The following is a 25,196-nucleotide window of genomic DNA, read 5'->3' on the forward strand; positions in this document are numbered from 1 at the left end:
TAAAGTTGGAGTATGCTTTGCTGACCAGAAGAAAAGCAAAGGTCAGGTTTCATAAAAAACCAAGAAATTTAGTTTTAATTCTGTGAGACACTAAATTCCATTTTTTCCTTCATCTCTGTTTTCAAATCATCAGACAACCATTTGCTAATGAAATGCCCATCAACCCTTTTCAGGAAGAGCTCCAGTCATAGAGAATCTATTTTCAGCAGTGTTATGAACTGTGGATATTCCACAAGCCCACTGCAAGGGCAACCTTCGTACTGTCAGACAAAACTCATGAAAAAAATTTCTCACGTTACAGCTACCTGACAGCTTCTCAATACCTAAGTATTACAATTAGTTCAACAACCATAATTTATTATTTTATATATATAATATTCTTCATCATTATTGAACTCACTGTAATACTTAGGCATTATATAGAGAATACTTAGGTATATATACATATATATACATATGTACATGTATACATGTATACATATATATACACACACACACATATTGAAGATTTTGGTCAAAATTAATCATAACCTATGGAAAAACATTTTAAAATCAATTTTGAAAGATTAGATGGTTTTTCTGAGTTTCAATTTCAGTGGATGGGAGGCTTAACATGAAGCCCACACATTGTTTACTTGATTAGGGTTGGTTTTTTGAAAGTGGTTTAGGCAACTAACTCCCAGAAATAAGGCACTTAAAATCCTTACCATAAGGACTTAACTGGGATTAAAATAATGCCCTAGCTTGTGTCAGCATTTCTCTCTACACATATGTAAATAATATCCATTTTGAATAAACAACAATGAAAACTGTATGGTTTCCCAAATATGTTTGTTGTATGATGAATAAAAAATTGCAGTGAACATCTAAGTAAGCATAATTCAAACAGGTATGGTGGACACAAACTGTGTGACCTCTGAATGTCTCCCTTTAAGCCAGACTCAGAAAGTTGTTTGCTTTTTGGTTCTTCAAGACCCATGCCGAATCAAGATTTCATACCATGCCCTAGAGAGAGAATATCTTGAAGAAATAGAATTGTCTGCTTGTGTAGTGTCTCAAACAGACCATCCTGATTATATTCCTTAACCACTACAGTCAGAATTATGAACAATATTAACCTGCCTACTCACTTTGCATAACTTTTTTTTGTTCTGTGTGCAAAGGGCAATAAAAGAAATCAGAAACAACCCACACTGAATGCACCGTAACAAAGCAGAGAGTTGCTATATGAGCTCACCAGGGCAGAGTGCAATATTGCAAGGTTTATGTTGCGTTTCAGGTCCGTCGCATGATCTTCCCCCATACTGGGGAGGTATACATGACCTTGTCCTAGTTCTCTGGCCTCGACCACATGTGAATGAACACAAACTCCAAGGTGACCATTCCTCCCAAACGCCATGTACTGCAATAAACCAAACAGATTTTAACCAGAAACAGACACACAAGTAACAGAAGGATTTTAAAATAAACAAGATCAGTATTTTAAATGGGAATTATTTTGCCAACTTCAAGGAAATCATTACATAGGTAATCTTTAGCACTGTAAATAAATCCTTTATAAAATTTAGTTAATTTCAATTTTTAAATTATATTTCCTCTAAAATATATTTAAATTTGAACCATTTTCTCTAATCTTTAAACTAATCTCACTACCACATTTTATTTTCTTTCATTCTTTTAAGAAAGATGGCTTCCCTTTTCAAAAGTTAGTTATGATATCTTTGGTGCAAGACTTAAAATAGCCCTGATTTTCAGGAGATTAGTCTTTGTGAAAATCAGGCATATACTTTATGTATCTAGTCAACTCTAAAATCTTGAAGCAATCAAAACTGATCTTTCTTTTGAAAATATAGGAATAAATGCAATAATTTCTTACTGTGTCACCATAATAAACTGGAGCTGTTATCTTACAGTTGTTTCACTTGTTTAAATTCTGGTGGAAACATGGAAGCACATGTGCTTGATTATCTTCCTCAAAAATTCCAAGACCACATAAACAAAAGAGATTTGTGCTATTTCCTTACATGAACATATTCATTGATTTAACATACACAGCAATACATGCATCACTCTATGTCAAAGAAAAAAGTTCACTCAACAAACTGCAAACACCTTCAGAGTACACATACCAATATTTTTATATACAAGTATTTAATAAAATTAATGTAAAGAATTGTAGAAGATGCATCTTCCTCTACCTTAATTTTTTTCCACTGTCGGAGAAACTAATCTACAATATCCATGTAAGCTTATATACCATATGCATTCCCTTTTGAGAAACAGTTGGAGTTCAATTTTAGGAAAGTTCTCTGATATATTATAGTTAAGCATGTGCTGGTAAGACAATTCCACACATGCATTGGTAAAACAGTTCTTTATAAATTGAAAAATACTGCAAAAAAACCCTTTACTTATTTTTCTTCTGCTTAAAAAAAAGCACTTTCACAGGTTAAATTAGGCTCTGTGACAATAGGAATGTGGCAGAGAGAACTCCAGTAACACTAGGCATTTAAGAAAAATTCAGAGACTTAATACCCAGATTGAGCATCATACTCGGTATCACATAACTCTGTGTGTTTCTGCAACCCTGTCTGTTTGAAGGGTGTCTGGAGGGTGAAATAGTGTATAACATCTCAGTGTATCATTGGTAATGATTCACAACATTACAGAAGAAATAAATTTTTTGGTTTGCCCTCGCTTTTTTTCATCACTGTGAAAGAACTTCTCATATATAGGTTTCCTATACCCCGAAGGCACGTATCACCTGCCCAGTTCCTACAAATAAAATCTATTTCTTGTAGGGATCAGAATAACATTTCCTGAGGTGAAATTCAGCTGCCAAGGGTGCAGAAGGATGTTCAGCTCCCTGGCGTATTATCACAAAATCATCCGTAAGATCAAGGAGAATTCTGCATTTAGGTAAATTCTATTGCATTTTGTTAAAAGTAAGGAAAATTGTAATTTCACATGCTATATTCAGGTAAAAATTTTGTTAGCTGCCTTCTGAGAAATTGTATCTGACAGAAAATGTCAAGCTTAATTCAGGGATGATTTATCCACTAGATAACAGCTCAACTGAAGAAAGGTTTTTAGTTAGTCACATACATCTGGTCAAAAAGCAAAAACAATTATTCCGAGTCCTACATGGCTAGCTTTATTAGCATTATCTTATTCTAAATATCACATCAATCTGCATTATATTAGTAAAAACACAACAAAACCAAACCCTCAGGAACATTCCAAATTAATGTTGAAGTGACAGATTTTAGTCTAGCTATATTAGGAACCTTGATTAACTCTGACATTTTGGTCAAAAGCAGGAAACCTAACTCTTCTAAAACTAGTAAATGGGTACCTATATCTGCATATAATCCCACACATTTTGTCTTTTCTCAACATGTACTATACTTAGCTACTCTGATCCAGCCATATGATCTGAAGATTTTTCTTCTCATTGACAAAGTACTAGATTCTGAATCCAGACATATCTCTAAGACTCCAAATTTTTTATCATATGAGAAAAAATAATGAGAAACCAATTTCTCAGATCAGATTCCAAACAACAGTCTGTAATAGCAATATAATTTCATCTCCTGATACCACAATGGTTAATTAAGATGCTCAGGTGCAACAAAAACTTGAAAAAGCTCAAAACATAGAAAACCAAAATTAATCCAAATTAGAAAAAGATTATTCCATAAAAAATAATAAATTAGAAAGGTCTTGACACTAAGTAGACACAGGCTGAGGTTTTTCAAGGTACGTATGGGTTTAACTATATTGTTTAATTTGGAGTTTTGATTTGATGCTGTCAAAATGTTGTAAGTTACTTGTCTTCATTTAAAAATGACAAAAACATGTGCTGAGCGGCTCTTCAAAGATACTGTCTTGAACCAAAAGGTTGTCTATTTCCTCTGGCAAGAGTGACTGCATGTTAGCAGTAAGACATAATAATTCTTTTGTGATTTTGGATCTGAACACAAGCCAAAACAAAATGTTTCACTTTGGGTGGATTCAAACTTACAGCAGCCTCCATCTATTTGTGGTTTAAAGTAAACTGTGCCCAAAATCATCTTCTGTGACAAATTTTAGCTCATTAAGTAAAAATTTCACAGTACCTTCTTATATTTATATCTGAAACTAGTAGATAACTAATAAAGTCAAGGATGGAAAAGGCATAATACTAAGAAAACAATCAATGTCAGCCAATAAATATGAAGGAGAACTAATCTTTTGAATGCATTACATAAATGTCCAGTGTTATCCATATCAGCTCCAAAACAACATCTTAATTTCAAATGTCTTACCTTGGAATATTTTTTTTTTTTTTTCTGATATTTCATTTACATTTTCTTTCTTTAATACCATTTTCTAAATGCAAAAAACCCTATAATATCTGATGAATTATAGCCCGATGAGCTATGCCAAATTACACCAGATGGAGAGCTGGCCCACAGAGGAGTTACTGTTTTCTATAACACAGTTTCAGATGCAAGATTCATTATTTAGGACAAAAATATCCAAATTATTGCCAACTTATCTGTCAAAAAGATTGCTAGCACAACGAGTTTGGATTACTGCAGAGCATCTTTCCCTTCTCTCTGCTACTCTGTGAACCTAATCATGTTGAAGTGAACACCCACAGTGTTCACAATACCCAACTGCTGTGAAGTGGGAGGAGGCGTGAGGCCATGCTGGCCTTCATCCTACAAGCATATTTTGGGAGATTTTTATTAGGATTTAAATGCTTCTGATTTGTTCAGCTTTAAACTGAACAGATATTGGAAACCTATTATGGCCATTGATGTTTCATTGTAAGTGGTACTAGTCCAGTATTGTTTAATATCTTCATCAATGACTTAGTGGGATTGAGTGCACTCTCAGCAAGTTCACAAATGACATCAAGCTGAGTGTTAGGGCTGACACACCTGAGGGACATGGACAAGCTGGAGAAGTGGGCTCATGTGAACCTCATGAGTTTCAACAGGGCAAGGTGCAAGGTTCTGCACCTGGGGCAGGGCAATCCCCGGTATCAATACAGGCTGGGGGATGAAGGGATTGACAGCAGCCTCACAGAGAAGGACTTGAGGGTATAGGTGGATGAAAAGATGGACATGAAACTGAAATGTGTGCTTGCAGGCCAGAAGGCCAACTGTGTCCCGGACTGCATCAAGAGAAGTGTGGCCAGCAGGCTGAGTAAGATGATTCTGTCCCTCTACTCTGCTCTGGTGAGACCCCACCTGGAGTACTGCATTCAGCTCTGGAGTACAGGAAAGTACATAGACTTGTTGGAACGGGTCCAGAGGAGGGTCACAAAGATGATCAGAGGGATGGAGCACCTCTCCTATGAAGAAAGGCTGAGACTGTTGGTGTTGTTTAGCCTGGAAAAGAGAAGGCTCCGTGGAGACCTTATTGTGGCCTTTCAGTGCTTGAGGGGGTATTCTAAGATAGGGAAAAACTTTAGCAGGGCCTGTTGTGATAGGACAAGGGGTAATTGTTTTAAACTAAAGGAGGGTAGATATGGAGAGGATATAAGGAAGAAATTTTTTAAAATGAGGGTGGTGAAACACTGGAACAGGTTGCCCAGAGAAGTTGCGGATGCTCCCTTCCTAGAAGTGTTCAAGGCCAGTTTGGACGGGGCTCTGAGCAACTTGATCTGGTTGAAGTCGTCCCTGCTCATTGCAGGGGGGTTGGACTAGATGACCTTTAAAGGTCCCTTCTGACCCAAACCACTCTATGATTCTATGATTCTAGGGTATTTTATTTTAATATGGCCGAATAACTCCATCTCAACAGATTGCTACATTAAAGGACTTTTAAAATTAAATTAGAGAGCTTGTATGCACAAATTTAAACTCAATTAAGTGTTATAGTTTCCTTTAGTATAGCTTAAATTGTCTTACTCTTCCTCTCAAGTGAAGGCCTGAACTTCCAGAGCATAGATTACTAACAATAATGCTACAGGAATTAAAAATGATATGGCTTATTTCTCTGTAACAATTATGTTAGTGTACCGTGTAGGCACAGAATATATCAAAATGTGCAACATTTCAGCAGTATAGCTAAACTTCATTGATACAAGCCCTGAGAAAAAAAAAAAAAAAGGAGATAAGTAAAGCAGTCTTAGCATATGACAACAGCCAAAAGAGAGTTTTGAACACACAAATGTTTGAAATGATTTAGGTTATTCCTGCTCCTGCCATGTCTTGCTTTACCCATAAGCCTGAAAATGCCAAGCTTCAGCTAAATTTTGTGGTAAAAGTTGTTGAAGGCAATGGAGAAGAAGAAAAAAACCCTGAGATGATCTACAGGCATGGAAATTCCACGTTCTTTCTCCTTGAAGTTTTAGCTGTGTTAGGAATGATCCACTAGGCTGAAATGAATCAGTGGCACTGCAGTACTGGATCCTGAGATGTCCTTCCTCACAAAATAACTAGTAATGATGGTTACCTAAGCTATGTTTTGTTGCCTACTATGCTGCACTTTACTAGAAGGCTCTTGATTGCAAGACAGACTGAATTACCTAATGGACTCCTCCCCCTGAAATAGTATTAGTCCAGAACAAATATAAATAAATGAAAAAATATTAAAATGATGGTTCCTTCATGAGTTTACTTGAATTATTAGTACTAATTTGATATTTAAGGTTTTATTGCAATGTTAATATATCTAAATATATTTATAATTATGAAGCTGGTGAATCCCTGAAAATTTTCAAGGACATTGAGATCACTGAGAGATGTATTCCCTAACATCCCAGTGAGTATCCTGGACACTAAATATAGTATATGAAGGTAATAAATGAAAATACTCTGGAAAACTAGCATTAGTATTTGCAAGTTTAACAGGTTCCTGTGAAACTTGTGGATAGATGCTTGAAGAATAGTCCAGTAGTCCATTCTGCATACTTATTATTTTGAAGGGGGAACTTTTTGATTAGGAAACATTATTCCAGCTCTCAGAATGCCCTCCCCCTCCTCTTTTTACTAATCATGCATGCAAATAATAAATATGTCCCAGCAGAGTTTTTATTTGCAGGTTACAAGGAGAGACCACTGTTAAGTTTTTGTATGGTTATTTCTTCTAGTTTATGCTCCACTATGTAAAATCTTGCTGTGTTAACAGAGTCCAAAAGCTGTATGGAATGAGAAGTACAGGTCTGGGTACTCAGGCCAGATCCTAGTTGTGCATGCATATGTCTGGATTGTTACATCAAATGTGTGTTTCAATTATACTAGTGTAAAAACTATTAACTTTGTTATGCATGGAACAGAGACAATCCTGGACTATGCAATTCTCTGAGTCAGGATACTTAATATATTTAGGACAGAGGATATTTAGGCTATTAATTAAAGGGATGTTTCAAAAATTAATGGAGCTGTGACTAGGAAAAGCACATTTCTAAATTGCTAATCTTGCACTCTGCCACACGGTAGAGACCCTGTAGCCGGACAGAGACCAACATAAATTAATAAGGTTACTGTAATTATGTGAAACAACATGCAATATTAAGCCCAGAAGACTAATTATAGAGGAAAGGTAACTCAAGATACATAAAGATTATTAGAATCAACTGTGGTGATCTTCAAAGGAAAGTATCTTGGCAGTATCACCATTAGACAATAAGAATTGGTAGCCATTGCTCATACTGGGTATCTGGAAACAAAAGCTGTACCCTGAAGTGGGATTTCATATATAAGGAAAGAGCTCCTTTGTGACCTAAGAAATATGGAGCAGTCCTTTTGTGTCAGCATAGTTTAGAAGTTTGCTAGACAATGTGATTTTTAAAATTAATTTTTTTTTCCAGTTTGCTTAGACAGCAAATTAATTACCTTGGCTTCTTCCATGACATGGATTTTTTTGGTTGGTGTTTTGATATGAAAAGTTCTCATTCCTTACTGGAATGAAGATAAAATTCTGTAAAATTAGGTGATTTAAATGCCTTTCCTCTTCTTAGGTAATACTAAATGAGCAAGAAAGTAAGCAGAACTGCAACTCCTTATGACTGCTGGCTCCTTGTGACTTCATACTTCATGTAGTTTCAAAGGAATCTTTAAATCTATCTTTGATTGTTTGGAATGTTTGTTCTTTTCTTTTGTAGTTCTCTTTTTTCACTTATTTTTATACTTTCAAGTTGAGAGTTGTTTTGCAGTGTATCCCACCTCTGGCAGACTCTAAGCTAGCCTAACCTTTTTAGAAACAGCTTCCGTTTTTGTATGGAAACACTTAAAGTGATCAAATTCAGCCCTGCATAGGGGTTTCTATATTAGAAATATTAGAAGATTCCACGTGAATTTCTTGCCTAAAGAACAGTAGAAAAGCATTAGGTGCTGAGAGCAGTTCTTATTACAGTGATGGGTTATCTAGATACAATCTTTTAAGTTGCTTTCCATTACAGAAGAGAAGTTCCCTGAATGCTTATAATGCTGATATACAAACCCTGATGGGATCACATATGCACTTCCCATTGGATATTTTTCAACACAGAGTAATAATGTAAGAGTTTGATTCTACATAGTACTACTCATTGAGATAAAGTCCAGGAGACTCTCTGTGTATGACAGTTTAGTTTACTGAAAAAATGGAGTGACCTTCACCAGAAGCTGAAGATAGCTCACCACCCTCCTGGGATCAAATATTGCAAAGACCTGAGGAATTTGTACATCTGAAGGAAGACATATGATTTTTTTGCATTTCAAACATAGCAGATAGAAATTAATGTAGTCACAGGGCATTTGCCTTTCCTTTTGCTTCCTATCAAATATTAATCCAATCCACAGGTAGAGTTTAAAGAAACAACAAGTGCCCTTTCAGAACATGCCTGTCTCTTCTCCTTAGTGTATAACTACCACTAAATGCTGACTATGTCCAGATCTCTGAGACAAAAGGAGTAGGAAAACTGTGATGCAAGATACTGATGACCTTTACATTGTGTCAGATGTGAGAGAGTTACTTTTTGTCGGATCTTTCTTCCTTTCACAGATATCTGTTGCCCTTTCTTGCCAGAACAATGTAAGGGAAAGTCCATGAAGACATTACTGTGCAGGGAACATTGTCTGGCCCATTACCTAGAAGACAGTATTCTAAATGGTGAAGCAATTGCAGTATTGAATAATATATGTTAACTTAGCCAACCCTGTTAATCAGTCTTTGCTTCTTAATGTATTGATGATCTGGATTTCTTCCCTAGTTTGTATTTTGTACTCATGCTATATGCTCTCTTTTCTGAGTGAAAATCAGAGAATATAGACTTTTTTAAAAAATCTGAAACTGACAGAAAAAAGGCTCTCTTGTTCTGTACCTTGACTGCTCTGAAAGTAAAAATAACAATCTACATGACAAAATTTCATAGCTGAATAGAATTACACTTCTCTGCTCTAATTGAAATGCCCTTATGAAATTAATGTCAAAAATAATAATACTATTAAAAAAAATAGTTTTAAATTCTTATCATTATACAGTTCAAAAACATCCACAATTTTATTTATTGGCTGCTAACACTACCTGGACAGAGGGCAGTGTTATTGCAAACCCTTGATTCTCTTAAAGGGCCGCTGCAGTGTGTCCCGTAAGGTGATACACAAGTTCTGGTTCGCACCTGCGACCCTTGACCACAAGTAACTGAACACGTACTCCACTGGGCCCACTCTTCAACACCAGATTCACCTGTATTCAAGACAACAAACAAACATGAATATAGATGTAAGTATCAATGACACATTTTTTTTTTTTGCTAAAGCTCATTATCATATGCTCTTATAAATCAAAGAAAAAAGTGCCACACCAAAATAAATATTTAAAAGTTCATGGAGTAAAGCAGCTGTGAAAATATGCAATGAATAGAAAATAAATACACCTGCAATGCTGCAGTCACATAATGCATGTCAAAGGGAAACACTTTGATGGCTTGGCATCATTTACAATTTTATGAGAACTACTGCCCTTCAACACTTGAGAAACAACACTGCCCTCAGGATGCTAGAAGAACACAGACGACTCTTTTTGTATGGTAGCAAAAGATTTATCTTTGATATTTATACTTATCACTCTAGAATGAAGGTTAGGTAATATTTTAAGGAACTTTACCAGAAGGGAATTCTGACTTTTTAAAAACCCAAACCAACCACCTAATTTCTTATCTTTTCTTCAGTGGAGGAGAGTCATTTAATATTTGAGAGAAGTTCCCTGGCAAAGAGAAGCACTTTGCCCTACGAAATTTTAACCTGAATGGTAGGATGAGAACTTTGGTTTGATCATTTACTGCACAGATTTGCTCCTTGCTTTTGACCTACAGGTGTGCTACACTCTTGGATGTGCTAGACCTCATTACTGCGTATAGTACATACCACTGTGTTCAAAATTGTCAGATGTGATTTACTAATACCATACATTTCAATAGTTTGGGTTTTTTTTTTGTTGTTTTTTGTTTGTTTGTTTGTTTGTTGTTGTTGTTGGGTTTTATCATTGAGAGATCACACATTACATTATTTCTATTTTTTTTTTTGAAAGCAGGTAATGCATAAAGTCTTATTGCATGGGCGTTCAGGAAAGAATGCTTAGATTAGTTTCCATGAACAGCCACAGACCCAATTCTGTAATTCCTTTCCCAAAGACATTCATGTTCAGAAAACTGGATCCCCTGAGTATTCTCAGAAAGAAAATGCAAAAATAATGTGAATATACCTCACTGAATAATTGAGTAAATAATTGTGGATTCATGTTTACCTTCTTCCATTAAATAGCAGTATAAAATGGCATGCTGAAGCCTCTATTACAACCTTGATTTTTAAACCTAAGTCCTTTTTGAAACAAATGGGATTTTCTGCTTTAAAACCAGTGGCATGATACAACCTTCAGTCTTGAATAGCTTGCCTAAAATTTCAGTTATCTCAATATACCTCTAGTCTTCCAAAAGTTTTTATATTGGTCACAATCAAGGGAATGTCTGCAAGCCAGGAAGACTCTGCTCCTATCTTCCAAGAATTCAGTAAATTATAAACTATTTCTTGAAACTGTGCTTTTATAGCAAGCATCTGTCCAAGCTCTAGGTTTTTTTTTTGTTTCCAGAGGCAAAACATGAAACCTTTGCAAAATACTCGTCTCTGCTAGTCCCATAAGAAACAATTTTAAGGCTATTCAATAATTTATTAAGTAAGGAGACAGAATGCTTTATAATTAGCACACAAATCCCTCCACTTTTCATAGAATGATATACAATTCTAACAGTCTGTATGGACAAGGACAAAATTATGAGATTTTTTATATACAAAAATTAACTGGGGTGATTTCTGTAGTCATTTTCTTTATCTGTTAGGTGAAAAAATGAGAAATTTAATCATTGATTATTGTTTTAATAATTTTTCTGACATGAATTTACCATTCTGATTAGGTTGTTACATGGCTTGGGATCAGGTTAGATGATAAAATATGGTAAACATAGCTAATATTTAGGTAGACATTAGCAATTATACAATATGTACTATAAGCCCTATCTATATGGTAAAAATACTTGTATTACTGTGAGTTTCTAGGCTAATATTTTTTGTCTTTTCCTACATGTTTGAAGTTCGACTTTTCCTTTGTTAAAATCATTTAGATGAAAGGTCAGACAGCAGAAAGATGTTTCTCAAGGTGTTCTTCATTATGTAAACCAGTCATATATACTCAGTGTAAATTATCCATTGCCCAACACAGACACGGTGACGGTGCATAGCTAATAAAATACAGAAATGAAGTATTAAAATTTTTAAATTGTGGGGATCTTAAAGTAATAAAAAGTTGCTCTTAACCCTCGGAATATGATGGCAAATAGCAGTAACATGGTACTAGGAATGTGATTGCACTGAGTGAATTTTTAAATGAATATCAATTATTAGAAGTTCTGAGCATATATGATCTGTCCATTCATGAAAGGCAGAATCTAGCAATATACTTCAACATATGTAAAGGATAGAAGGCTTAAACATTTGCTGGAGCAAGATCCTCCACACTAACATGATGTATGGTGCAAAAAGAGTGAAATCAGAGAAAATAAAAAGCAAATTTATCTCACCAACTGCTTTCCTTCCTTTTGCACAATACATTATAATTTTTTGGTAATTTTTAATTTTTCAGAGTATTTTGTTCTACTGTCAGTATGATTATGACTTATTTTAAAGTATTTTAAAGGAGTGGAAAATCTTCACTGACATATCATGCCATAGTTAACCATTTTTAATTGAATCAAATAAAAAATTCTTTATTTTCTAGAATAAACCTAGATTGACTACATAATATGCAAATACATTTTCCATTGTTCTCTTTATCTCTTTTCCATTTTTTTCTTTTCTTAAGTGAAAGTTTTAAAAGGGCTACTTTTTATTTTCCTTCTAGTTTCTGTTACGTGAGAACACTTCAATTTTTATATCTATCATATTAAACCTACAATCTCAAATTAACTATTGGCAAGTTACCAAGTCCTTATTCTCCCCTGCTGGTTGACATGTAAGAGGAAACATAACTTACTGTATGGAAGGCCTCAATGATCTGTGTAACACTTACCTGTATTATACTCTCTAAATCCCATAACACCTAAGGGAAGGATCAGTCCAAACACATAAAATTACAAATATAGGACAATCAATTATTCACACAATATTATTTTTTTTTTAATAACATGTTTTACTGCCTCATATCACTCACAAACAAACAGGAAAATGCCTATTTCAATACAACATGTTAAAACTCTTCCATTCCTAGCAAAATTTGGTGGATTAAGTCCACAATTCTAACACTATTAAATGCTTTTCATAAATCTTTTCTAGGATAATTCTCTATTCCTATCTTTCTGCCTTTTAAAATGATACAAACATTTTGTTGCACTTCTACATCTGTTTTATTATTACACAAAATAAAATATTAAACAGGCTGAAAATATAAGAAACCTCATAAACTCAGTATCCATTTACTTTAAAGACTATTAGACTTCTTAGTACATGGGTAAATTCATGAGATAGATATGTTAGAAAAAAACCTTATGAATCAGTTTAAGAAGATATCACATTAACTATATCACAAGAAAATGAATGTAATAGAGGTGAAGAAAATATACAATGATCACTACAAAGGAAAATCCAAATGAAGAAGAGATGAAAATTAGTAAGTATGTCCAAAAAGATCACAGTATTACTCAAAATGTGTTAACCTACAGTATGTAAAATATAGATTTCCTCAAAGCTGGGCATGTAAATTTATATGCGCTGTTGATATATCTCACATGCTTTCAGAACAGGACCTTGAAAACCAAGCCTGTATAATTTTGAACATTTATCTCCCACTCCACACACACAATCTATCAGAAGGTGATGGTATAAGTGCTGCATTTATAATGCAGTTCTCTAACACCCATAATAGATGCACTGCAATGCATGACTAGAAATTATCAAATACAAGTTTTACCTGTTAATATGAAGGTTTTAGGGATTTATATGAGGAAATAGAATAGATTATCTTTTTTTTTTTTTTTTTTGGAGTAATTGTATGAATTCAAGAAGCAGCATAAAAGCAAAGGTGTTATTCTATGTAGTAAGCAACTAACATTCTAAGTCTGAGCTAGGTATGTAAGTAATAAGTTCTACTTGCCTAAACAAAAACTTCATGGAGACCAAGAGGGTTCTAGGCTCCCTTCTTCCACTACATTTGCTTACAGTAGTATCAATTGGGGGTTAGCCATAAAAGTAGTACTATGGATTAATAGGAGGGAAACAGACTTTTCCCCCTTCTAAATTCTTTACCAAACAGATCTACACTGATTGGCTCATACATGTATTTAGATTACTTAATATACTGATTTCTGCAAAACTGTTAAGTAAAGCACCCTACTACTAAGGAAGTCAACATGCAATATAACTAGAAGCAATTATAGCTCTTTTACTAAAGTGAATATAAACTGGAAGCATTATGTATGACTGATGCAGGCATATTTTCTAGGTTAGTAACTATGGAATACAGAGTAAGTTGTTTCAAATCCATACAATAATTATGGAGCACAAGATTTTCAACAAGGTAACTTACTGGAATGGAATGTGTAGGGAACCATTCAAGAGTGAAATTTTACCAACAGATACACAGATCATTAGTGATGTAAAAATGAGTAGTAGTTTTGCTGTGTGAGAGCTTAATTCAACTCACCACTGAAATTTTATCATTGACCTCAAAAGCAGCTGTGGTAACTGTTGGTAAACAGACTTTTTTTTTTTTTTTTTTAATTACTTCAGCTCTAAGTTTGTAATATCATTATGGTATCTTTATCTAAAGAATATGAAGTTGCTTGAACAAAATTAGAAAATATGTTTTAGATGAAAAACTGTTAGATAATTTGCACATCCAATTAAAAAATACTTATGGTCAATTTAATTTAGCAATTATGAATCTGGAAACTAGAGTGTTGTGCTGGGCCAAAGATAGTAAATGCTGAACGTATGCACATTAAAGTCACCCAAGTAATTAATTAATTTGATAAATACCTAAAGCTGTGATTAGACCTCCGTCTATTTATAAAGAAATTCTGAAGCATGTTCTTAACATCTTCGGAAAAAAGTTAGTATGTCACAGCCAGGTGTCCTGTGTCTTGTACATGTGAGACTGTTTTTACTACTAAAGAAATTCATGCTTACACTAGATGATTCAGTATCCACATTCACAGTGCATGTTTTTGTATGATCTACCTAGTTCTCAGCTACTTTATTTATGGACTTTAACTGGTGAAAAAAAAAAAAAAATGATTCAAAAAAAGTATCAGCTTAGAAAACTGACAAATATGCAGCAAAAGATTATGGAAACATGCAGTGGTTTTGCTAAAATTAACAACAGTAAATAGAAAAATGTAACTGATGTATTACCAGTTTGTGCCATAAATTTAGCAGCATCAGCTTGTTCCTGAGGGACCCTTTTCTCATGAACAGATCGAGGTCGCTGACTTTTAATTGTATGATCTCCCATCATTCCAAATTCTAAAGACAGAATAAAGGTTTATGAAAGCTTGTGTGTAGACATTTCTCAAAAAGTCACATACTGTCTCATGCAATATGTTCCTAAACATACCTGGAAGTTGCTGGTACGAGTCAGGCAAGTGATCATGGCAGTTAACATCAACTTAACTTTGCTACACTCAGCTTTTAATAGATAAATACTTAAATTCGTGTCTGCCAATTTTCAAACATAATTTTATTGTATGAATCATTATTCAATGTAGTGACACATACTATAAATCAGCTGTATGACACGGGAAAAAAACAATTATTCAAACGCAGACATTTTATTCCTGTATTTTGAATCAGTGTAAACCACACCAGAAAATGATTGTGACAGTGCTAGACATTGCTGTTCTACGGCAGAGCCTGCTGCTCCTCCAGAGGACTTCTATTTCTGCACTCGTCTTTCAGGCTGATGAAGCCTTCAACAGAGAAAACGAGTCATCTTTGGGAATGGTGGCAATGCAAAATAATAATAATAAATTACCCAACAAACTGCTTAGTTTTTATGCTGAATCCAGCAGAACAAGAGCTTGTGAACTGTTTCCTTTCTGGTATCTCTCAGTTATAAAGACTGTGGGTTATATCTTGCCCTCAGTATTTAAGAAATCCCCACTGGTTTTAATAGGGAAATCTACGTAAAAATCAGTTACATAAAGGTCCAGAGTGTGGGAGAAAAGAGTGCTTCATTTTTCATCCTATCACTGCTGTCATTTTCCCTCTTTGGTCCTGTGCATACCTCCTAGCCTCCTACCTCAGACTCCATTTTCATTTCTGTGATGAAATGTGGAGGGTCCTCTGCCCTTAGAAGGGGACTGCTATGTCTTCAGCACAGTTCCCTCTGGTCCTCCCAGGCACACAAAGCTGCTCACAGCTTGGTGCTAAATATTCAGTTTTTGCTGGGACTCTAATTTAGGAAGCATGTGCTGGGAACCATGGGTTAACAGCAAAACTGCTTCAACTACATCCACATGAAGTTTTTGATGAGGCAGAAAGTGTCTGAAGCACTAGGAATATAAATATTGAAAAATACCTTTCTGCTGGAAGTTTACATTGCAAATGCGAAATTCAGAATTCTCCCCAATTTTTAAAGTAATGAAGATAATAAAACTTACCTTCCTGCCTCAAAAGATGAAAAACATTATATAAGATTTAAATGCTGCTAATAAGTACTACTTGCAAACACATTGTTTTTATAAATCATTAAAATACACATATTTAAATTTCTGTTTAGAGTGAACAAGTAATAAAAGGCAAAGATATTTTTAAGGGGTCAGTCAGCAGAGAGAGGTTTTTTTTTTTTTCCTAGTAAATTATTAATATATTTCTCCAAATTAGTGTTTCTTTTTGTAAATATTCATTAATAGCACCAATTAAAATATAAATTTAATTATTCATTTGAGACCAGCAATGCAGTTTGCATTCTAAAGAGAATATTTGAAAATCTAATTAATAAAATACATTTTGAGAATTAAGTATTCAATATTTTTAATACATCTCAGAAGTACATATAAAAGATAATTAAATATATACACATACATTATGTATATACATTATATATATGTATGTGTATACAAATATATGTGTACTACAAAATTTTATTAATATATTTTTATAAAATACATCTCTTCTACAGCTCCTCTGATTTAAGATAGCTTTTTATTGTGTAGGAAGTCTATTACTATAATTACAGTTTTTCAATCAATATTCTAATGCAAATTAATATTAGAATGATACTTCTACAATTTTTACAAGGCGCAGTACAGATGACCATTTAAACTATAATTACCAACACAGAGAAGGAGAAGAGACTTTACCCAGCTTTTCCCCTGAAGGGGCTGTGAAGGCAAGGCATGTTTGCTCTGAGCTTGATGCCTGCGCACTGCCTGTTTGTCAGGCAGTTTAGAGGATATGGCACCATTCTTGCAGAAGACTTCATTATATTTTTTAATTTACAAACAGAGTGCAACAATGGAAGAGCTTTTCTAGACAAAGGGTTTCCAGAGGCATAGAGGGAGGTGGCGAATGCTCCGGTCCCAGTCCCACAGCATCCTGTGCTGGGCACAGGCACACGCAATGTGCTGCAGGACAGAGACCTCTGGTGAAGAGGCAAAGGAAAGTTTGGGAAATCAGTTTTCAGGGTTGTGGTTTATACCCAGTGTAGCTCCATTCACTGTGATGGAGGTACTCACAAGTATCACCATGCAAAATAAAACACAAGTTGTTGATGTAGGATCTAACCATGCCTCAACTTTTAAATTTTTCCACTTAGCAACAACACATTTTTAATTTACACGTTCAATTCACTTCAACTACTGCTGATGGTCTTTGAGATGCACTTTTCAACTAAACTTCCTTTAATATATTAAGCATTTATATAATAAATATATAAAGAGATATTCAAGATAAATGTTTCATAACAAAGATAAAAGTATTTCTTTATAAGTTTTGTTAAAAAACGGAATCAGACTTATGCATTGCTCTAATTTTCATATTCAGCTGAAGTATTTAACCAAATGCTGCATGAGAACAAAAGCGGTAACAGGAAATGCAGTGTACTGTTGTGGGTGAGGACCTTAAGGCCTCATTAAAATTCAAGCCTCATAAGAAAAGAAAAATAAGAGTCAAGTACATTTTTGTTGTGGAATCAGAAGTTTCCAGTTTCTGCATATAACTACAAACAGTGCTCTCTGAATTGTTTAACCTAAGAAGCTCAACAGTAGTGTATTTTTTATGAAGTATTTTATAATAAAATATCTTACTTAAGTAAATGCCACAGTTTACAATAAATGCTAAATAGAATAAAACTTTCCTCTATTTTCAGATCCTAGCAAAATAATGAAAGTAGAAGAAGTACCAGTTATGTATTTGTTTTTCCTCAATATTTCACAGAGGAGAAGTATTTAAATGTTTTCTGGGCTGGGAAAGCATTTTAACCTGAGTCAGCCTAAAGTATGACTAAATGGCACAGTGTTTTCAAGAATCTGTTTGTGTGGGATAAATGATAAGAACTATCTTACTCGAGACAGTATCTAGCATAGAGGTGTCCTGTAAGGTCAAGATACCATGAGTCAAGACCCGATGTCTAGAATGTAATATTGGATGTCTGAATTGAGATTCTGAGTAAAGGATTTTTTCTCATTCTCACTCTTCTTACCTAGTTCTTGCTGCTGAAAGTGTTTTCTAAGCCAGAAAAAGGTATTTTTGAAGATACCCGTTTCTGATCAGAATTTTTCGGTGATGCCTTTCCTAATTTTCCCTTGGGGGAAACAGGACAGTCCTCCTCTGCTTTTGTCTCAAACACTGATATTAATCAGACTGTTTCATTAAATAAAGAGGGACAATGTATCTTTTCAGCAGCAGACAGCCTGATCCAGAAATTGCCAGTGTGACTCTAAGTTAGGTCTGGAAACACAAAAGGGTTTTAATGTTTTTTATTACCTTGTTAATGCTATAGCCTACCTGAATTAGAATAAAACTTGTAAAGAAATATCTCAAAATGTAAATAACAAATAGCATTATGGAGAAACTTGAATGGATCATTTTAACCAGACTGTGACTTACAACAAATCATAATGTATTCCAAACATTTGTGGTAGAAAATCTAAGGTTTAGTTATCTGATAAAAGAATGTATCCTGCTGTCAGTGGTCCTTTGGTGGCTATGGAAGTACAATAGTTTCCTGCAATAGGATGCATATTCTTTCTCTTCTCAGCTGTACACAATGGATCAATACTTTAAAGTATTTTAGCAATGCATATACCTTAATATGGATGTGATTTATCAGTTCATTTTACATATAATTGAAGCATGTAACATAGTTCCATGCCTTCTAGGAGTGAAAAAAAATAACAATGAGTTCTGAAATTCCAGAGTTTACAGTTGAGTATTATTTACAACAACTCTTAGCTGTAGTACCATTGGCTTTACCTTTAATTTTATGTTATGTTATGGGAATTTTTATTCCTATTGAGTAACCTTTTTAGTTTTTAAAGGAGAAGCTAAAATCTTGCAGCCAATGTAGGTGTACGTTTTTAGAAGAGAGGTGCCATGTGCTCTCTGTAGGAACAAAGAAGAAAAAAACATCTGTTAACAGTATAAAAATGCAAAGTAGGAAGACTGAGCAATACAAAAGAAAAATACCAGCTTTGAAAGGTTCTACTCACCAGTGGCTAATCTGCTTTTTGACAAGTAGATAATCATTAAAGTTAAGGCACATGTCAAACAGATTTTATGCCTAGGCTGTTTAATAATATTTGTAAACCTGTTACATATATATCCTAGTCATCATATGACATTATAAACCATGTTGGTTTGGCTTTTATGGCTACTTTTATGTCACATTTCATGGGAACTTCACAGTATAAATGTATTGATCTGGTTATACCATCTACTATGAATTGTGCTATTAATGGCACAGAACACACTGAAGATAATAAAAAAAGCCTTTTTCAGCACAGTAATCAGTGACAACAGCATGAATGAACTGTCGAATTAAAAAAAAATTATTCTGAGACCTTTTGGGTTACTCCTTCGGAGCATGTAAAATATAAAGCAACATCTGAGAGCTGATAGGCATCCTCAGCTCGTACTGAACCGCCTGGAAGGAGAGATGGTGAGCAGCTCCGTGAAGGCTGATCAGAACCATAAAAGCAAGAAGAGGCAATTGATTCCCCAAAGTGGCTGTCATTTTCTTCTCTCACCCACAGCACGCTGGCAGTGTACTTCATACTGTCCTAGCCACTCCTGAACTGCAAATAGTCAAATGAGTGTTTTCAATTACTCCTGAGTACAAAATGAATATTAATGTCCTCGCAGCCAGAATGTACATTAATAAGAACTGTCTCACATGCAGTAGCATGGCACCCTCTCTGTGCAAACACAAAAATGTTTTTCCCAGAAATTATGCAAAATGCTGATGCAAGTCCCAGGTGAAGGGGAAGCAGAGGGTGCAGAGGGGGAAAGGAAGAAAGAAGAGGGCCATAGAAATATATAAAGAACCAGTTTGTTTAAATTAATTTTTGGACTGAGCTACTAATTGATTTCAACAGATCTGGTTAATTGCAGATTTCCAGGAGCATGAAAGTTTCGTGCACATTTAATTTCTTCATAGCTCATTCTACATTTTCTCCCACAAAGATCCTAGTGTAATATGCAGTATTAGGTTTCTTGTCACACTTGCAGCTGGTCAGTACAATTTCTTCTGGTCACTAGATGGCAGAATGTGTGTTGACATAGAAGCACAATTTTGCACTGAATGGAGAAGCCGTGACTCCCTGTTTCTTTTTCCCAATAAAATTATCTCTCATATATTTGAAAAAAAATAGGAATAAAAATCATTACATTCAGAGGACTGAGGGGTTTGGGGGTTTGTTTGGTTTTTTGGGCTTGCCTTTTTTTTTTTTTTTTTAAGTTCTTCTTTTGTAGGGCTAGAGATTAAAAACAAACAAACCAAAACACCCAAATCAAATAAAACATAAGCTGCAGTTCTTTTTCCTTTACTGTAAACCCTGTGAAAAAAGAGAAGAAACTCCCAGGAGCACTCCCTTCCCTCTTTCCAAGCCTGCTTCAGTGTAACAGGGCAGCCAGGCCCCACAAGGAAGCACTTGTTCTCAAATGCTGCATTGGCAGGACACAGAGCTTCAGGGTATTGGTGAATATCATCACTCTGCAGTACAGATTTAAGCTACAGCTTTCTATGGGACCCCTCAAAATGATATTTCCTCACTGGGCAGGCAAGTTGCCAAAATGGTAACATAGCTATTACCTGAATTAGATTTCCATGGGAACCTCTTCTTAGCTAATGTGGAAAAAGTTCTTAAAACAGTCTTTGCCTACTTCCTACGTAGATCCTGGTCCCATAAAAAGTCCTCTTTTGGCTCTCCAAAACAGTATAGAAGAGCTTTGACCAGTTTCAAACTGAATGGAATAATTTCTTTCACTAGAGTGAATTAAAGTCTGAACTGAGCTGTATTCATGAACACAGTGAGAAAGGTATCCTATTACGAAAACATGGAGAGGATCTTAATAGTAATAGAAATATGAAAGGCAATAGTATTTGTACTAACAAAGTAATCATTTTTATAAGATACTGTTGTGTTTTATCAAGAAAAAGGTTAACATTTGTAGGAAATTAGATACAAGATTTCCTTTCTCTCACACATAGAGATACACTAATACATATACATATGTACTCTTTCATCTTTCAAAAAATCAGGGAAAATAATTATGCATTCTAAACAGTCAACATATTGTACACAGGTAATCAGTTTGTGTTTGTCTCTAGGGACACCCATTTACTCCTAGGAAATAATGTTGGATTAATACTACTGATGCTATTTTTAATGACTTAAGAAATTAAATATTACTGAATTAAAATATAAATTATAGCATGAATTCTGGTGACCTAGACTTTCTCATGGCAATGCCATCTGCTGTCTCTCTGCATCTCTGCAGTGACTCCCTTGGCCAGCCATTATCTTCAGTGGGATCTGAACCTGTTTATTCATGGTTACAGATTTGGTCAGCGAAGAATATCACAAAGACATAATATTTATTCACTTTGCATGTGCACAGAATGTTGAAACTGCAAGCACTATTACTTGCCTTCCTGAGCCCAACTTCTCATCATCTTACACCTAGGCAGGAGAAACTGAGCATGTGAATCTAGTGAAGTGACTTATACCTATTCAAAATGAACGTAAAATGTCACCACAGCAGGTAGTGTGTTTTCACATGTGCTCTGCAGAATTATAACTAAGCAAAGAGGAAAAGGAGGGGTGAATGAAAGCCCAAACTGTGGCTTTATCCATTTATATCTCTACTAAATCTGACATATTTCATAATTATCATGGCTAGTATGCAGAAGATGCTCTGTAGTTCATATTTTTCTCATTCAAATATTTCCCTATCAATCCATCCCAAAATGTTTGTATTCAAATAAAAATAATAAAACTGATCAAGGAAATTTACATTATCGAGTTTAACATTAAGATCTTCTAAATTCAGCAGAATATTATTTTCTCATATTCCCTATTGTTCTCTCAAGAGATTCATGGATGTAATAACACATTAAAGAATGAAAACACAGGGGATTACCTTTATTTATTTTTGCTTTTTTTAATGAAGGACCTTTAATGCACACTCTTGTAGTATTCTCATCATTTTAATGTTTCTGCTATAATAACTTATTCATGTATAGCCTTTAAAAATTTAAATCATAGTATCATAATAATACTTTGGTATCTTCATTGCTTTTTTTCATTTCATACTATTTTATTTCTGCATTAAATATTTTGCTTTTGTCTTATATTTAATTAATGGCATTATTGATATGGTTACCCACTGCAGTAGTTATTTCAGAATAGTAGAATTTTTATATAAAAAATCTCTTCTTACTGAACACTGCAGCAAGCTACCTATATATTACACACAGTCTAGTATGTGCCTCTATTGCTCTATACATTTACAATTCAAGAGAAAATGACTAAGGATTAACTGTAATTTTCTAAGCTATTCTTGAATTCGCTAACTTAATTCTCTTTCTTTTCTGTTCTAGAAACACTGAAAAGTAAGTCAAGATAATTGTAGAAATCAGGATTCACAAGGACATCTAGACTGTTTCCTTGCCCTGCAACTATTTACTGCAGACATTCCCGCAGATTGTTGCCTAATCTTTTCTAAATGATAGAAGTATTCATTAAAATTTGAGATGAATTACCTATGAATTTATGACAGGAAAGTCTACAGTCTGTGAAAGATTATGAAGCTGTATGAAGGGAAGGAACAAGAATCAATGGTTTAAATAATAGGCACTGAAAACTCTACTCACTAAGCACAGTCAAACTGAGCGCAGGGTGTTTTTTACAATGGTAAAGCATCTAGGCGAAGCCAAATGGCATTGCATGCCTTTTAAAGAGCATTGTCTTGTCCTTGTTTAAGTGTTCTAAATTGTTTTTACAAAAGCATAATAAAAAATGGAGGAAGTGTCACTTGATGTGAATTTTACACATTATATTTTTATAATTTGTGATACCACAATGCTGGCTGTTCATATACAGACATGATGTGTAGCTGCTAGTTTTTATGTACATAAGAGAGAGGAGAGGAGAGGAGAGGAGAGGAAGAAGAGGAGAGGAGAGGAGAGGAGAGGAGGACAAGAGCATTACCTGCTATAATCTGGCCTGGTTCCACCCAGACAGGCCAAACTTTGTCAGCTGAGAATGTGGTCTAGATGGTCTTTTCCAAAACCACAGATCTACTCTGAGCTAAGAGGTTTATATAACCTGTTAACAAGGATATGTAGCCTTTGCTAATCACCACTAGCAGGTTAACAGCCATGTGCGTGCAATTTCAAACACGCTATTCCACCCAGTTCAGTCTTGGAGATGTGTTTACAGCACTGTCCCCTGACAGGTAGAGTGTTGCAATGGCTTCCAGAATGGACCTGGAACCTTTTAAAAGGTCTGAACTCCTGTGGTGACACCTATGGCCTTAACAAATATGACTTACAAATAACTCTTCTCTAGTCAACAGAATTACTTTAACAGGAAAACACAACACAAATGAAGGGAAAACCAGCAATTCAAAATTTAAACATCAGGACAGATTTTCACAATAACCGAATCCTTCCTTCAGAAATACATGCACGGGTCTTTAGATAGGAAAAAACCTAAGGGATTTACCCCAAAACTATCAATGAAAATCACTTGTACCTAGATCTTTCAGGATTTTTAAAAAATCTATTAGATGTTTTCACTGGATTTAGTAGAAGCACGCTTTTCTAAGTCTCTGAGATTCTCATTTCAGGGTCAGAATCAGCAATTCATTTAATATTTTTAAGGACCCAGATATCACAACGAGGCTCAAAGGCAGTGCTCTTCACTTACATTTCATAATACACACTTCAAAAAAATACCTGAGCGCATCTGATAATACAGCCTTCCTACCCCCACAGTCCACAGTGTCAAAGAGGACCACAAGGTTGCCTTATTTGACAGGTGTTGCCCATGCAATGCCTCTATAAAAGCAAATGAACTGTTCAGCTGCAGATCTGAGCTAAGCAATGCAGAGTTTGTCAACCAGCTCTTAAGGAACTTCACCCTGAAGCCTGCATTAAAGAATAGCAAAGGTGCAATATTCCTCCCTTACTTAACACCAGATCAAGTACCTAATGCCAACATATGAAAAATTATAGCAGAAAAATTGACCTAAGAGTAGACATATTCAACGGGCATAATCTATCTGATCGTAATGTACTATTCTTAACACAGGAACATCAGCACTTTTCTGGGTTGAGAAAATGAATCCATTAGAATTAGTGAGACTATGATAATGACGATCTACAGGTCTACAAAATACACAGATTACTCTGAGAGCCACTGGTATACCTTTTTTTTTTTTTTTCCCATTAAAAAAAAAAAAATGCTCTTCTGTAGCTGTGACAGAGATTTCTACTCAATCATGGCAAAGTGCCTCCTGGTCCAGTTCTCTGATTAAATTAGAAAGCAATATAAACCACAGTCTAGTCAACATGACATTGATACTCAGGGAGAACGATAGGGATGACACTACTGAAGTAGTATCATCCTCAGAGGTGGAAGAGCATGCCTGTATTTCATCAATAAGTGTCAAAGTAACTGATTTTAGTATCCTCATTGTTTCTACATCCCTATATGATTTCAGACACTTGAATCACTTCTTTTAAAAATCTCATGCATCTCCTGCAAATATTACTGCAACAATCTATATCTTTTAACCACCACAATGATTAATGGAAGTGTACTCTTTGGAGAATTGTGGCTGCTTCCCCTACAGATGTCAATAATAAGGATCATTAAAAAACAGCTATTCCCTGATGGCTGTGCAAGATGCACTTCATGTAACTCACTTCAGCTTGTCAGCATAATATAATGCGATGTGGTTACCTAGGATCTGCCTTAGCTCATCATTGTCCATCATTTGAAGAAATTATGCCAATAGTCAACATAAATGAATGTATGGACATTGCAAGCAGGGATTTTTTGAGTGAAGATGTTTAGCTCTGGACTTAGAACTATAGAGTTTGTGATACTCATTAAGCTGGGACCTCTGACTGTAATTTATGTAAATGCATTCTCAGAATGACCTATTGCTTATGGATATAGATAAACTAGCATCTCTTTCATGGAGATGTCTGCAGTTAGT

The 25,196-nt window shown here is 34.9% G+C and overlaps 1 protein-coding gene across 8 annotated transcripts in view; it reads right to left on the reverse strand.

The window, feature by feature from the left end:
• Nucleotides 1-25,196, reverse strand: part of ADGRB3 (adhesion G protein-coupled receptor B3) — a 468,217-nt gene that overhangs the window by 264,589 nt on the left and 178,432 nt on the right. For 6 of the 8 annotated variants that reach the window (XM_042803553.1, XM_042803552.1, XM_042803554.1 and 3 more), the window contains exons 3-6: nt 14,880-14,990; nt 12,541-12,570; nt 9,505-9,666; nt 1,238-1,402 (exon numbers count right to left, since the gene is read on the reverse strand). In XM_042803553.1, the coding sequence (XP_042659487.1) occupies nt 1,238-1,402; nt 9,505-9,666; nt 12,541-12,570; nt 14,880-14,990 (468 nt within the window). The remainder of the gene's footprint in view (nt 1-1,237; nt 1,403-9,504; nt 9,667-12,540; nt 12,571-14,879; nt 14,991-25,196) is intronic. The other 2 variants (XM_042803551.1, XM_042803555.1) reach the window with 2 other exon arrangements.

This window comes from Tyto alba, unplaced genomic scaffold, assembly GCF_018691265.1.
Source record: "Tyto alba isolate M040663 unplaced genomic scaffold, T.alba_DEE_v4.0 Super-Scaffold_40, whole genome shotgun sequence".
NCBI lineage: Eukaryota > Metazoa > Chordata > Aves > Strigiformes > Tytonidae > Tyto > Tyto alba.